At 48.3% G+C, this 14,676-nt stretch overlaps 2 protein-coding genes across 2 annotated transcripts in view; both read right to left on the reverse strand.

Moving 5' to 3' along the window:
• The window catches only part of polr3b (polymerase (RNA) III (DNA directed) polypeptide B), a 29,031-nt gene extending 19,379 nt beyond the window's left edge, over nucleotides 1-9,652 (reverse strand). The window contains exons 1-14 of the mRNA XM_084452605.1: nucleotides 9,508-9,652; nucleotides 8,852-8,884; nucleotides 8,689-8,745; nucleotides 8,424-8,488; nucleotides 8,233-8,308; nucleotides 7,868-7,968; nucleotides 7,521-7,612; nucleotides 7,139-7,256; nucleotides 6,629-6,737; nucleotides 5,342-5,464; nucleotides 3,217-3,333; nucleotides 2,136-2,270; nucleotides 578-739; nucleotides 127-327 (exon numbers count right to left, since the gene is read on the reverse strand). Of these exons, the coding sequence (XP_084308731.1) occupies nucleotides 127-327; nucleotides 578-739; nucleotides 2,136-2,270; nucleotides 3,217-3,333; nucleotides 5,342-5,464; nucleotides 6,629-6,737; nucleotides 7,139-7,256; nucleotides 7,521-7,612; nucleotides 7,868-7,968; nucleotides 8,233-8,308; nucleotides 8,424-8,488; nucleotides 8,689-8,745; nucleotides 8,852-8,884; nucleotides 9,508-9,579 (1,461 nt within the window). The 5' untranslated portion in view covers nucleotides 9,580-9,652. The remainder of the gene's footprint in view (nucleotides 1-126; nucleotides 328-577; nucleotides 740-2,135; nucleotides 2,271-3,216; nucleotides 3,334-5,341; nucleotides 5,465-6,628; nucleotides 6,738-7,138; nucleotides 7,257-7,520; nucleotides 7,613-7,867; nucleotides 7,969-8,232; nucleotides 8,309-8,423; nucleotides 8,489-8,688; nucleotides 8,746-8,851; nucleotides 8,885-9,507) is intronic.
• A 211-nt stretch (nucleotides 9,653-9,863) lies between these two features.
• On the reverse strand, nucleotides 9,864-13,057 carry endouc (endonuclease, polyU-specific C). Its single transcript, XM_084453243.1, has 8 exons — nucleotides 12,951-13,057; nucleotides 12,654-12,716; nucleotides 12,456-12,555; nucleotides 12,171-12,282; nucleotides 11,846-11,967; nucleotides 11,143-11,255; nucleotides 10,747-10,897; nucleotides 9,864-10,527 (listed from the first exon to the last, which is right to left on the reverse strand). The coding sequence occupies exons 1-8, from the start codon at nucleotides 12,959-12,961 to the stop codon at nucleotides 10,267-10,269; spliced, it is 933 nt and encodes a 310-aa protein (XP_084309369.1). The 5' UTR covers nucleotides 12,962-13,057; the 3' UTR covers nucleotides 9,864-10,266.
• Between the last annotated feature and the right edge of the window lie 1,619 nt (nucleotides 13,058-14,676).

Raw genomic sequence — 14,676 nt, forward strand, 5'->3', positions numbered from 1 at the left:
TATGTAAAGCACTATGTGCTACATTAAGTTGTATGAATGGTGCTAAATAAATAAAATGACATTGACATTGACATAGCGTAGCGTCTGACGTCTGCAGCAGGTGGGGGGTGTTATTGTGTGACTCACCTCCCCCTCGGGGGTGTCTGAGGGGCAGAGCATACCCCACTGTGAGGGCTGCAGGGAGCGCGGCCCGCTGACCTTCCTCGTCTTCTCAAACTGGGAGGAGATGCGGGTCATCATACCCAGCGCCGAGATGAAGGACAGGCGGGACAGCACCTGGGTGACGCCCTGACGGTCCATCTTAAACCTCTTCAGTGACCAGTTACCCTGGAGACAGTGGAGAAGGAAAGGACACACTGTTGAGGGGGTTGAGGAAAATATAGATATGGAGCACAGTCTTGGCACATTGCTCGGAGTCGCCGTACACCTGAGCATGCCTCCTGCCGGTAACGCCGGATAACCAGGAGTGAAGACCTCAGGAGAACACGGACCGCCTCGCTGACCTTACAGAACAGAGGAGGTCTGGAAGCCGTCCCCCATGTCAATGTGAAGAGCACGCGCCTTGACCAGAACTGACCGTGGATATGGCGTTGACCATGCCGTTGGTGATCTGGTCCTGGCGCATGTGTTTGACCACGTCGAACTGAGCGGCCCTCTGTTTGGGGATGATCTGGTCAGAGATCTTCTTCAGCTCAGAGTTGAACTTCTTAAAGAGGTCCTCAAACAGCAGAGACAGGAGCTGTGGGAACAGACAGACAGACAGACAGGGAGAGAGAGAGAGAGAGAGAGAGAGAGAGAGAGCACAGTGATTGGTCAACATAACCAATGCAAGGAGAAACGGGCGTCATAATTTGTTTGTTTTCGACAGCTTCTGAAGAGACGTATTAATATGACAACGCATTACTTTTGTCCAATCAGAGAACAGGATTTCAACAGCCCATATCACAACACACCTTATGACAGCTCTGAATTCACTTGGACAACAAACCCCTTCAGCATGGATGATCAGGTGATCGGGTGGACCCGGTGGTACCCAAGGCGACTACGACCCAAGACAAACCGGCCGGTTGCACATTTTTCAAACTAGTTTCTGACTGAACCTGCTGAGAGAGTCGTTCTCTCATCCCCGGCAGCCTGTCAGATCTCCCAGCTCGCCCGGGCTGCTTCCCGCTGCTCCCGTCTCTTATCAGGGCGGCCTGGCGCGCCGGCCTTAATAAGCAGGTGTGCCAGCTGGTTGATAAGCCTGACCTGGCCTCTCTCCCGGGTCCCCACCCCCCCCCCCCCCGCCACCACACACACACCAAAACACATTAGCATACAGCACAACAAACAGGCGGCGCCACAGAAATTAATAAAGAAATTAAGCTTCCGTCGCGAAGCCGGGCTAATTAGTTGAATGTCAGAGAATGATAATTGGAGAGGGGGGAGATTGCTGGCGTCATGAGTGTGGAAGGCACTACAGAACGGGGGCTCTGTGCCCCCCCCTGCTCATACAGTGCAGGTTGGGGCAGAGGGATGAAAGGCCCTAAGACAGTAGTAATTACATTATCAGGCTCAGAGCTCAGGATTAGCTCAATCGGTCCAGTCAAGGCAGCCTTTCTTTTGTGGCGGCGCTGAAATGTCCCTGGTCTGCGTGAGTGGGGATTCTGGTGGGGCTGCATATCTCTTCCCTCAACAAAGCCAGCAGGGAGGAGGACGGAGGGAGGAGGAGCACCACGAAACACAGGAAAACAAAGCAGGAGCAGAATAATAAGAGTGTTAATGAAAGAGAGGGCTGATACAATGAGGCAGGTTAGAGATCGGGGCCCGGCTGGTTGGAGATGCTAACACGGGCCTCTGAACAGTTTCTGTGTGTGTGTGTGAGAGAGAGAGAGAGAGAGAGAGAGAGAGAGAGAGAGAGAGAGAGAGAGTATGTGTCTGTCTGTGTGTGTGCTTTGGCGAAGAGTGTGTGTATGTGTTATGGAAGAGTGTGAGTGTGTGTGTGTCTTTGTTCGGGTCTTTTGATCACACAAAGCGCACTGTAGCTACACAGCAGAGCAGCGCTGCTCGGTTGGTCGGCTGGTTGAGAAACAAACCCGAAGTCTCCACTACTGAAGCCTTGTGCATCAGGTGGGGGAGCGTGTTACTATGGTTACCTGTCCAGCCAGCTCCAGACGCTTGTTGCCGTAATAATCCCGGTCGTCCACCTTGTGCTCACCCTGAGCCAGGATGACTCTGCGCACCATCACTGCCAGGTAGACACACTTCGCCCGGAAGTTAAACTCCTTCACCTGGGGACCACAGGTCGGTTAGCTCATAAATGGCACATTTCCACAACGGAAATAAGTCTGTGTTCACGTGCAACAGCCGTGACGGGACCCTGTGACGAGAGCTTTAGAATGTCCGTTTTAGAATGTCCGTTTTATAGTCTTTCCATATGATTTGACAGGTTGAATTTTGAAAACGGCAATTTTAGAACTTTCAATCTTACCGTTTCCATAACAACGGCTCGTCACTCAACCGGCCAACCAATTTCCTTATCCAGCAACCCGTTATTATTATATTTTTTCCGCATTTGTTTCCGCGATCATCTGCCTTTTCTGTTCTAAAATCACTGTACAGTAGCCTCTCGTTAATGTGAACTAGCCGTTACTTGTTACTAACTAACTAACCAGTAGCTTACTGGCCCTCGCGTGAACCCAGAGAGCCTGACACATTGTTGTGTACACGCTCGTTCGTACCAGCACACGGGAACAAATTGTTCAGTTGCTGATTGGTTAGAAAATCGTAACAATGGCCCTGACACTATGGTACGTTCTAAAACTTGTTGCTTGCAATTGGACAAGTTGAATCTCTTGAGACTCAATCAGCCGGCTTCAGCCGACCTGCGACGGGGTAATTCACACCGCTGCAATTTTCCACTGCAACATTCTAAAACGGTTTCGTCGCGTTGCGAATCTTGTATGTGAACTGGGCTTACGTCACAAAACAATGGGATTTGGTTTTAAAACTACCTCAAACTGTCTGGGCTGTTGTATAAACCTAGCTTAAGACCTATCCTTAACAACTGATTGAATGTGTGTTCTTCCATGATACCCCATTTATGAACACATAAATGGGGTATCATGGAAGAACACACATTCAATCAAGCAATCTTTGCTTCAGACTGACAGTTTAGTGAGCGAATCAGCTGGGAGGGTCAGTCAGTGATGGGCCCTGACCCTAACAGACACTCACAGGTACGTGTGTCAGGATGAGAGAGGCCAGCAGCTCTCTGGCCTCCTCCATCTTGGTCTTCTTGGGTCCTCCCCACATCCGCTGTCGCCGCACTTTATTACCTATGTACTTCAGGGCCTGGGTAGGGAACACACATGGAGAACACACACACACACGCACGCACAAACAGGAAGTATTACAACACACCATACCGTGACAATACACAACACAGTGTCAACCTTTACAGAATAACAAACATATGTTAATCTTTTTTGAATAACAGGAAAACAAAAACAATTCTCCAACTTCAATCCACATTTTGGGCAAGACTTGCAAAGACTGATTCTTAAGTCATTGGAATGTGTGGGACAGGGTTGTTTATCTACAGAAGAAAGGAAAAACCCAAATGCGCATTCTAAGCGTTCAGAGTTGTAAGTTGAGTGAATCACAAAAGCCTTGACCTGGGGCCAGTTACCCCCTGAGCTCTCTAACCCCCACAGCATCACACACACACACACACACACACACACACACACACACACACACACACACACACACACACACACACACACACACACACACACACACACACACACACACACACACACACACACAGACACACAGACACACAGACACACACCTGAGACAGGGCCAGATATAAGTGGAGGTGGAAGGCCAGTCAGACCACCCACCCTGCAGGCTGCAGCACCGAACCAGCAACTCAGATCACACACTACCAACTTGACTACTCACTGCAGCTAGGACCGTTACATGTCTCAGCTGGAAGCAAACAAACGTCTCAGCTAGAAAAAGATGGATCATTCACATTTTCGAATAATGTAGTGTCTGATACCTCTTTTTTAACTCTGCATTTCTGATAGGCCAAATATTAAAGACATAACGAGGATGATACTGAAAAGGCGTCTCACAGAAACATACCATCATGCAGTTAGAGCTGAAGAAACAGTTGCAGAAACAGCGGTTGCTAGGTTGCAAATATGGCTCTCGTCAATACGTTGCTGGTCCCACCTACTAACTAAGGGGCTCTATTCAGGGCCATTGAGAAGAGACATGTTGGCCTATTCATGACTTCATGAGGATTAGATCATCAGGAGGCGAGGTCCCCGGTCCTCTGACCGTGGTAGTGGTCCAGGCCCTGATCCTCACCCTTCTGAAGCCCAGTCAGGCAGAGAGGGGTGGGGTAGAGAGAGGTGGGGTAGAGAGAGGTGAGGTAGAAAGAGGTGTGGTAGAAAGAAGTGGGGTAGAGGGGTGGTTTAGAGAGAGGTGGGGTAGAGAGGGGTGGGGTAGAGAGGGGTGGTTTAGAGAGAGGTGGGGTAGAGAGCGGTGGGGTAGAGAGGGGTGGGGTAGAGAGGGGTGGGGTAGAGAGGGGTGGGGTAGAGAGAGGTGGGGTAGAGAGAGGTGGGGTAGAGAGGGGTGGGGTAGAGAGAGGTGGGGTAGAGAGCGGTGGGGTAGAGAGAGGTGGGGTAGAGAGAGGTGGGGTAGAGAGAGGTGGGGTAGAGAGGGGTGGGGTAGAGAGAGGTGGGGTAGAGTGAGGTGGGGTAGAGAGGGGTTGGGTAGAGAGAGGTGGGGTAGAGAGAGGTGGGGTAGAGAGAGGTGGGGTAGAGAGTGGTGGGGCAGAGAGGGGTGGGGTAGAGAGGGGTGGGGTAGAGAGAGGTGGGGTAGAGAGAGGTGGGGTAGAGAGGGGTGGGGCAGAGAGGGGTGGGGCAGAGAGGGGTGGGGTAGAGAGGGGTGGGGTAGAGAGAGGTGGGGTAGAGAGAGGTGGGGTAGAGAGAGGTGGGGTAGAGAGGGGTGGGGTAGAGAGAGGTGGGGTAGAGAGAGGTGGGGCAGAGAGAGGTGGGGTAGAGAGGGGTGGGGTAGAGAGAGGTGCGGTAGAGAGGGGTGGTTTAGAGAGAGGTGGGGTAGAGAGGGGTGGGGTAGAGAGCGGTGGGGTAGAGAGGGGTGGGGTAGAGAGGGGTGGGGTAGAGAGGGGTGGTTTAGAGAGAGGTGGGGTAGAGAGGGGTGGGGTAGAGAGCGGTGGGGTAGAGAGGGGTGGGGTAGAGAGAGGTGGGGTAGAGAGGGGTGGGGTAGAGAGGGGTGGGGTAGAGAGAGGTGGGGCAGAGGCGGGTACTTAAAGCCTAACCAGTACCTGAGTCTGGGTAAAGATCTGGGCCTTCTGGCACTCCTCCAGGCTAGGCGAGAAGTTAGCCACGACGTGCTCCTCGGTCCCGATCATCTGCACTATCTCCTGGTCACTCTCCACTCCCATGGCCTGCGTCAGGGGGGGGGGGGGGGGGGGTTAGCCAGGAGAGGACATCATATTCTGGACTTATAGCTGACTGGACAGAGGGATGAAACAGTGGTGGCGAAGCAGGAGGGGCATGGAGGTGTTTGAAATGGTAACGTTTAAGGTAACAGAGAGAGACCTATAAGGGACGGAGGGGGGGAGGGAGGAGGAGAGGTGAGCTGGGGTTCACTAGGTACTCTGACATTTGCTTATGCTAATATGGAGCAGTGGGAACAGAGATGGCTGGCCCACAATGCATCTGGGGACCAGGCTGTTTGGCAGTGCTGCAGAACACTGATTCAATATTATTGTTACATCCATTAGACAAGTAGGAGAGGCTCCTCAACCTTGCAGCAACAACAGAATAATAATACAAAGAATAATAAAAACTGTACAATACAATACAATACAATACAAATGGTGTGTGAACCGTGTAAATGTGCATTGTTTGCTTGTTGCCGTGTGTTTGTGTGTGCACGTTAGTATCCATTGTTCAAGAGCCTGGTTGCCTGGTGGAAATACCTGCCCCGGCGCCTGCATTTCCGGGCCTTGAGACTGTGATACTGCTTGACAGACGGCAGCAGTTGAAACAGGCCGTGATTGGGCTAGAGAGGGCTAAGATCAATTCACCCAGCATGCACAAGAGCAAATTAAACACCTCAGCCAGGCAAATGCAGTGTACCCTGGTGGTGTCGAGACTGCCTCAGACTCCTGCTGTCCCTGAACGTGTCTGGAGAGGCCTGGCCGTGGTCAGTGTAATGTGGGCCTTGGGGTAAATGGGGAGCGATGAAGACATCTCATTTATAAACAGCCAATGATGAAAGCGAAGCTACAGTTGGACGACTTTGTGACTGGCCCAAAGATATCAAATGAGTATATAAATATTTGATTGTGTAATCAAAACAAAACAGGAAAGTATGGGAACTTTCAAGACATGTTATTAGGAAAGTATGTGGTAATTAACTCATTCAAGAGAGAAATAGTGTGGTAATGAATGAATGAATTAATCCAAGTCATGTTAGACAGAGAAAGTGGAAACATTCACCTAACTTTATAGACAAAACGTTATTTTCAAGTCCTACAGCACCCCCTGCTGGACAAGCGTTTTCTGTGATCTTGTCTGCTCATGCAGATGAACGGGATGTTTACCTTGAATATAATGGCGATGGGGGCGTCCTCTGACAGGGTGTTGTGTCTCAGGTAGAACCTCCCCTGCTTGACTATCATGTTGGTCCTGCTCTTTTTCTCATGGGTGGAGCTGTGAGAGAGTAACACAACTGTGTGAATAATACACCGTTTAGGACTGCTTGAAAGAAAGCAGGGGCCACATTTATCATTGTGGATCCACCCTTTTTCATTTACACCTGATTTTTGTACTTGCTTTTCTCCTCAAATAATGTGATGTATCATGACAAAACTCGATGGGAAATATTGTGTATATATCTCACAATATTTCCCATCAAGTTTTGGCATGATACATCACATTTTTTGAGGAGAAAAGCAAGTACAAAAATCAGGTGTAAATGAAAAAGGGTGTATCCACAATGATAAATGAGGCCCCAGGTGTGATATTATTAAGAGCAGACTGTTGTTGTTGTAGTTAGACTGGCTGATAGAAACACAGTCTGACAGGACGACTGTAGGTTTGAGTGACAGCACCTGGTAACCGAGGCTCCGACTGCTCCTTTCCTGTCCTGTTCCACGATGATGCGGTTCTTAGACAGCTGTTCCTGGATCAGGATGACCTTCTCCTGACCTTTCACAATGAAGTAGCCCCCTGAGGATGAGGAGGGAAGAGGGGACGTGACTCTGAGGACTACGAAACATGCCAGGGGAACCGACTCACTTTCAACCCCAAGTTCTTAAACACCACAGTACTGGGCCATCCTTTGTGCTTAGGTGGCTCCTACAATGCCTACAACACCAGGTACTATGGGGTCCATAAACATATATCTAGGTGACCAGGTGTTGGGTGCAGTACCTGGGTCCAGGGAGTTAAGGATACTAAACAGATGTAGGTGACCAGGTGTTGTGTGAGTACCTGGGTCCAGAGGACACTCGTTGAGCTTCGCGAACTCCATGGGGGTCTTCCCCGTGAGGACACAGTTGGAGCTACGCAGCATGATGGGCATTCTGGGTAAAAACACAGTTCAATCAGCATCATCAGCCAGCGACTCTCTCAGTTGGGGTGAACCAGTGAACAAGGACAGCACTTCAGCAGCACGCAGCCCTGGCTGTGTTTACTAACATAGCTTATCTGACAATGAGCCTTGTTGTCTTTCTAGGTTGTCCGCTGCCGTTGTTGCACAACCACAAACCTCTGACCTGGTACGAGATCTACGGGCTACAAATCTATCTCTGAGAAGGGTAGGATTGTAGGTACCGTACCGTCCGATGGGCAGGGCGTTACGGATGATTCTCTGACTGCCCCGGGTGTACTCGATGTCCACAGTGATGGGCGCCGAGTACGTCATGTCCCTTAGACGACACTGGGGGGGGGGGGGGGGGGGGGGTCAGAGGTCATGTACAGTAGCATACCATTGCAACCTGACCTCACTGTTGCAATTGATTGTTTGTCTGCTGACATTTCTCATGAAGTCTTATTTCAACCTCACACTTGGGACTGTTTAGATTGACCCTGAAGATGCATATGCTTATGGGATGAGAGTTGATAGGCTTTAGCATCAATCCTCCCAGAGAGGGTTTGGATTAGAGGTTAGAGTTCAAGGTTTGGGGCAGCTGAAGTAACTCACCTCATGTGGAGACACAGGCCTGGTTACATTGAAACTCTCCTCAACATCAGGCATTCCAACATAGATGTTCAGGTATCTGGAAATCAGAAGTGTAGCGTGTGTTTCTGCAACTAGTAACCATACAGACAAGCATATGAAGCAGGACAATGGCTATGGTGGGTAGTTGCTGAAAGAGAGGATTGCCTGCTTACTTTAGATACCACATTGGATCAGCATCACTTGTGATCTTTTCATTGGCTTTCATGATCTTCTTTATCTGCAGGGTGGGAGAATGAATGGTTGCATTGCATTCACAATCACAACAGAACCACGTAGCACACAAGGTTCTAACACAGTGGAGACAGAGCTCTTTCCCGTCAGATAGAAGAGAACCAGGTCTGTTCTACTGCGCAGTAAATCAAATATACTTTATGAAGTCAGGTTAAGAAAAATGTATCATCACTCAAACTGACTTACCTCCACATTGATGAAATAGTTGAAGGAATCGATATGCTGTTTCACCAGACCTTTCACCTGTAAATGACAGATCATTTATTTGAACGAAGGAGAGGAGGATGACGGAGGGCCATCCATAGACAGAGTGGCATACAGCTAGGACATCCACCAATTCATGGCTTACCTTCAAGAAGGCTGGCAATAGCTTCCATTTTTCCTGTTAGCAAAGCAAGCATACGATGATCAACCCAAGAAATAACATCACACGTTCACTGTTTTGGTCGAGGCTATCTGTTCCAGTAGCAAGAGCTTTTTCGGGTGGCTGTAGCTCAGTTGGTAGAGCAGGTCATTCAATGATCGAAGGGTCAGTGGTTCGAATCCCAGCTCCAACTGTCCACATGTTGAAGTGTTCTTGAGCAAGACACCTAACCCAAAATTGCTCCCAATGAGCAGGTTAGCACCTTGCATGGCAGCTACCGCCATTGGTGTGTGAATGTGTGTGTGAATGGGTGAATGAGAGGTCATTGTAAAGCGCTTTGAGTGCCGGTAAGGTGGAAAAGCGCTATATAAGTGCAGTCCAGATTTACACTTTCCCACTAGACGGCCTGGCTACTGGCGTTGACTGTACTGGTAGCCAGCTAGCTGACAAGCAAACTAAGTAGCATTACGTTGATATTACCGATACGGTTGCTAATATACTAGTATAAAGACTGAAGTAGATGGCTAGTGATGTATCAATATATATATATTAAATACTAGGGTTTGTTGTTCTCTGTTCATTATCGTGCTGTGTCTAAGCACAGCTAAGCTAGGATAAACTAAGTTACTAACTTCACTTACCTCCACCGTGTTGACAGGAGCCGCGAGCTGTTGGGGGCTCATGTCCCCAAACTCGTCTCCAAGTAATTCCATTGCTTTCTTTATTATTTTAGTGAAAACGTGCAGTCCTGTACAGTCATTACTTCATATTTTATCTAACAGGGCTCACTTCAGCATGTGAGCTTTGGTGTGTCACGGTATAAACATTCCGTGCTGAGCAAGAAATTAGTTCCGCGCATCAAGGGATCAGTTTATGGATAAAAGGGAAAATTGAAGCACCTAAAAACTAAAATGAAATGAACATATTGTAGTTTGTATTTTAAATTAATGCAAATAACACAGAATGAATGCAAGGATTGGCTTGAGAACCAATGAAATACTTTGTAATGAATGTTTTTATTAAGTCTAAATGGCACATCAGGTTTACATCAGCCAGGTTTATACTGTAACAGCATCACTGACAACTACCATAAAAAAAAACTATAAAGCATAGGGATAGTGAGACTTTACTACTTTTTGTAGTGAGCAGGTATGTGCTTAGTGTGTGTCGGTGTGTGTTAGTGTGCATTAGTGTGAGAGGTCAGGGAAGGATTTTTACAGTACATCTCACTTTTCTGGCCCCCGGGGGAAACTGTTTTTTTGCTTCCCTCTGGAATATGTAGGAGTAGCACCTATGCCCCCCCCCCCATTGTTCTCTGTAAAGCGCATTGTGTTACCTCTGTGTATGAGGTGCACTATACAAATAAAGTTTGATGTGATTTGTGACTGTGGGGCCTCCCTCTACAGATGCCTGCGGTTGCTGCTGAGGAGTTTGGGGTACGCTGTGCCCAGCGAGCGCCCATGCCTGACCACCACCACCTCCAGCTGGCATGCGTCAATGTTGACCAACACAAAGGTTCGCCTCCCCGTGTCCATCAGGAAGACGATGGTGTACAGGGCCATCTCAAACTCCGGGCTGGCGCCCATGAAGGCTCCGCCCACGGGCTTCACCAGGCCGTGCCAACTGAACTGCATGCTCAGGACATGGTCATCGTGGTCAGGCTGTGGAGGGGTGAGAGAGGGAGAGAGAGAGAGAGAGAGAGAGAGAAAAAGAGGGAGACACAGGGATAGAGAGAGAAAGAGACAGAGAGAGAACAAGACAGAGATGAAGAAAAATTTTGAAGAAGATATGGAAGTGATCATAGTATTATTATAATGCAAAAGGATTGTAAATGTATTAATCTAAACAAAAACGGCAGACACAAGCTGATCTGTTCTTACTATGTCACGGGTGCTGGCTGTGTATCCCTTATAGTCCAGGTTCATGCTCTTCTCCTGAAGGTAGAACTGGACCCAGTTGTGGAAGCCAAAGATCTCTGTGCCATGCTTGGTCTCTCCCACAAACACATGCTCAAACCCACAGGAGTCCTCACTGTCAAAGGCATTAGTCTGGCGTCAAACACATCTGTCTAACACACAAATCATGGCTGAAACCACAAGGACCAGACAGCACTCATAAATATTCTACTGCCCTGTCAGACATCATATCACCAGTCTTAGTTCACTTCTTCATGCGTTTCTAAGACAAAGAACTGTGGTGCAACCATGCCAGTATTGGGAAACAGATTCCAGAACCCCTATAGGGGGTCGAGGTTGAGGACTTGGCCGTCGGCTCACCCTCCATTCCTCTCCCTGTGGTAGAGACGGAACCAGATCTGTTTGAGCTGATTCTTAAACGTCTGGAGGGCAGAACTGGACTTGCCCTTCCCCACCAGGTACCTGTGGGTGCGCTGTAAACAAAACACACACTCAAACTCACACACAAACATCTTTTGTGTTTGTTTTATTATGTTTGATGTATTTCCCTGTTGTTGTTTTTTACCCTTGTTGCAAAACCAATTGCCCCCTGAGGATGAATGGAGTCGAGAGTTGATATAACATTGACCAACAGATGGCATGATACCATAACAAAATACACTGCCTCAAGGTTCTGACAGGGAGGAGACATAGAGGACATGTTGAAGCTTGACTGCTTCTAATGTGTTAATGAAATGGTCTTAGAGGTGTGCATTTACAAAAGGTATTTTCTGTCAGACATGCGTGTCCACACACGTGTTCTACGACCCGACACTCCAGTGATGGCCCAGCCAAGGCAAACAGACAGGACTGAACAGATGCTTTAGATGAACAGTATTGAACAAAATGTGACAGGAAGTAAGAGACAAAGTTCCCTCTGGATTTCAGCTTCTCAGAGTCCACTAAGACAAGCGTAGCCAAGAAAAACAACACACACACGCATACACAAACACACACTCTCTCTCTCTCTCTCTCTCACACACACATACACACGCACACACCATCTACTGCATCATCTGTTTACCTTCATGACATCTGTCTCTAAGATGGCGTCCAGGAAGGCATTGTTCTCCGTCAGCTCCTCTGTGGAGACACGCTCGGCCATGCCCGTCGATCTCTCGTAGTTGTCCAGCAGCTTAATGAATCCTGCGGAGGGTCGGAGTTAGCTGTTTGTATTGGCTAGCGGGTTGGTGAATTCTGTTTTATATATATTTGTATTCAGTTGTTTTACTGTATGCTTAATATTGTATTATTATATTTTGGTTTTTAACACCTGAATGCAAGAAATTAGAAAAAAATCATCTATCAAACTTTCCTCTACTGGTGGGAAACATTATTGTGACACTCACGAGCATAGGTGGTGATGGTCTTCAGTTTTTCCTCATCAACGCCGGAGAAAAGAGGCAAGGAAGCATGGTCCCTAGCATTGTGACTCCCATGGGCAATGTAGCCAGCTTTGCCCTGGATGACACAAACATCATCTACTAATCACTGGAATCCGCATCAGAACAGCTAAATGTATTTCCACTACTGCTCACAAAGAGTGTCTAGTCTGAGACAATTTTAGATAGATTGGTGATAGGTGATGGATGGATGGATGTCCAGGTGGGACATGAACAGAGAGTAGACACTACCTGAACAGAAATGTTGTAGTCTGATCCAGGTGACATGCGGTTCACATCCAGTTTCCAGAGCTCATTAAACAGATTTGAGAGCTCCTGGTTGACTGTCTGTCTACAATGCCAGAGGAACAAAACATGATGCTCCAGGCAACAGATAATGACGATGAATGTGAGCAAAGCTAGCATACTGTACAAGGGGAATTATCATACCTTGAGGCCTCCAGTGGGGGGGAAGCCACTGTCAGCAGAATGACAAGGACTCCGCAGTAAAACCTGCAGAGAACACATGATGTGATCAGTAGGTTATTGGGGGAATAGCTAAATCTAAATCAACGTCAATGGGACAAAGCTGGGAATTTCTAAACACTTAACCCAGTCAGAGGCACCCCCTAACGTGCACTAGTCCCAACTCTCTTCGAGGCGTAGCCTAATTCTTGTTATGTTAAAACATTTTGGAAATTCCGGCAAATTACATTTTAAATCAGGTTTGCAAAATCGCACTCTTACCGCGGATTCATGGTACCTCTTCGTTTAGACTTCGTGTTGAATTCAGTAGCCTACCGTTTCTGAAGTAGCCTAGGCTATGAACAAAGTGAACTCTGTTACAACAGTATCAATACAGTACTACTACGCATGCGCAGACAAATGTAGGCGCATACAAGTCGAGTATAGGGCCTCGATCATAGTAAATGTATAACTATCTGTAACTCAGTTAGGCTACAACTACAGTATGAATTACAGATATCTATAATTCAATGTCGACGTGTTCTAGAGACTGCGGTCCTGGCGGGCCAGAGGGCCGCTCAACATCACCCCTCTGATGTTCCTGGACCTGGACCCCTGGCAGCCCGAACACCAGCCCCAGGAGCCCCGCTCTCCTGTTCCAGAACACAGCGTCATCGGGTGGATGAGCCGCTCGGGCCCTGTCCAGGGTTGACAGGTGATCCCTAAGATGGTGATCCCTGCCAGCTGCCTGGTCCGCACGGGGAACTGGACCACCTTGTGTGTCCGGGAGGGTCCAGAGCCAGTACACCCCCAGCAGCACGCTTTGCTGTTGGGTCTTGAGTGTGATGATTCGGTCCTGGACGTCTCTCTCCGTGCAGGAAGTGATTAAATGGACCAGGAAGACCTGGTTGAGGGTGTTCAGGCTGGGCTGCAGTTTGTTCTGGGGGTCCTGGAAGCTCAGGTAGCGTCTGGAAGCCCAGGTACTCTGGAAGCGGGTCGGCTGCCTGTGTAACCCATCTGTTTCGACATGCCCGGGTCCCCGCTTGGGAGGCGGACGCACTTACAGTTGTACCGATAGGGACGTCCTTGTTGAAGGGTCAGCTCTCCTTCTGAGGAGTGAGTTTCACCAGCTACTCCACGTTTCACTCGATTACACTCGCCCCTAAAAACTCACTCCACACCACTGGACATCCGGGTCACGGCACCATTGTAACCCATCTGTTTCGGCACGCCCAGGGTGGGATCAGAACCCAGGTTTCCCGCTTGGGAGCGGGACGCACTGGCAGTTACGCCAATAGGAGGGACTGTCAGCGACTCAGCGCTCCTTCTGAGGAGTGAGTTTCACCAGCTACTCTCACGTTTCACTCGGTTACACCTGCAGAGCAGCATGGGAGAAGTCATCAGGCTGGAGCTGCTGCTGCTGATCTCCTCAACGGACTATTTAAAACATTCCTGACCCATACTAGCAGCAATCATCAATTAAAACTAAGGCTTCTCTGTCCGTTCTAGTGAGGGTTTTCTATTAAAAAAGACTATTGTACATTAAAAGAAAAATACACACCATATCCACGAAGCTCTGCACCAGCATAACCTGTTGAAAGATAATAGTGAGCCCCATGCAAAGTGTATTATTCCAGTGACATGAGCACTGCTGTGAATGGCATTCAGGTGTAGTTCATCCTGCTGTCTCTCTCTGGTGTGGTTCATCCTGCTGTCTCTCTCTGGTGTGGTTCATCCTGATGTCTCTCTCTGGTGTGGTTCATCTTGCTGTCTGTCTCTGCAGTAACAGTTCAGAGAGGAGCAACTGATAAACTACCAATCAAATCTTTAACTTAATTAAATAACAATGTCATTCTCCTGTGTGTGTTGTTAACCCAATAATTGATTAATAATTGATTAACAAATGAATCTACAATGCAAATACAGTATAATAACAGTTTAACGCCTTATACTGTATTTGAGTAATTGAAAGACAAACAAGAGAGGCGGCTTAAATTACTTTTATTGA

This window comes from Borostomias antarcticus, assembly GCF_949987555.1.
Source record: "Borostomias antarcticus genome assembly, chromosome: 18".
Taxonomy (NCBI): Eukaryota; Metazoa; Chordata; class Actinopteri; order Stomiiformes; family Stomiidae; genus Borostomias; species Borostomias antarcticus.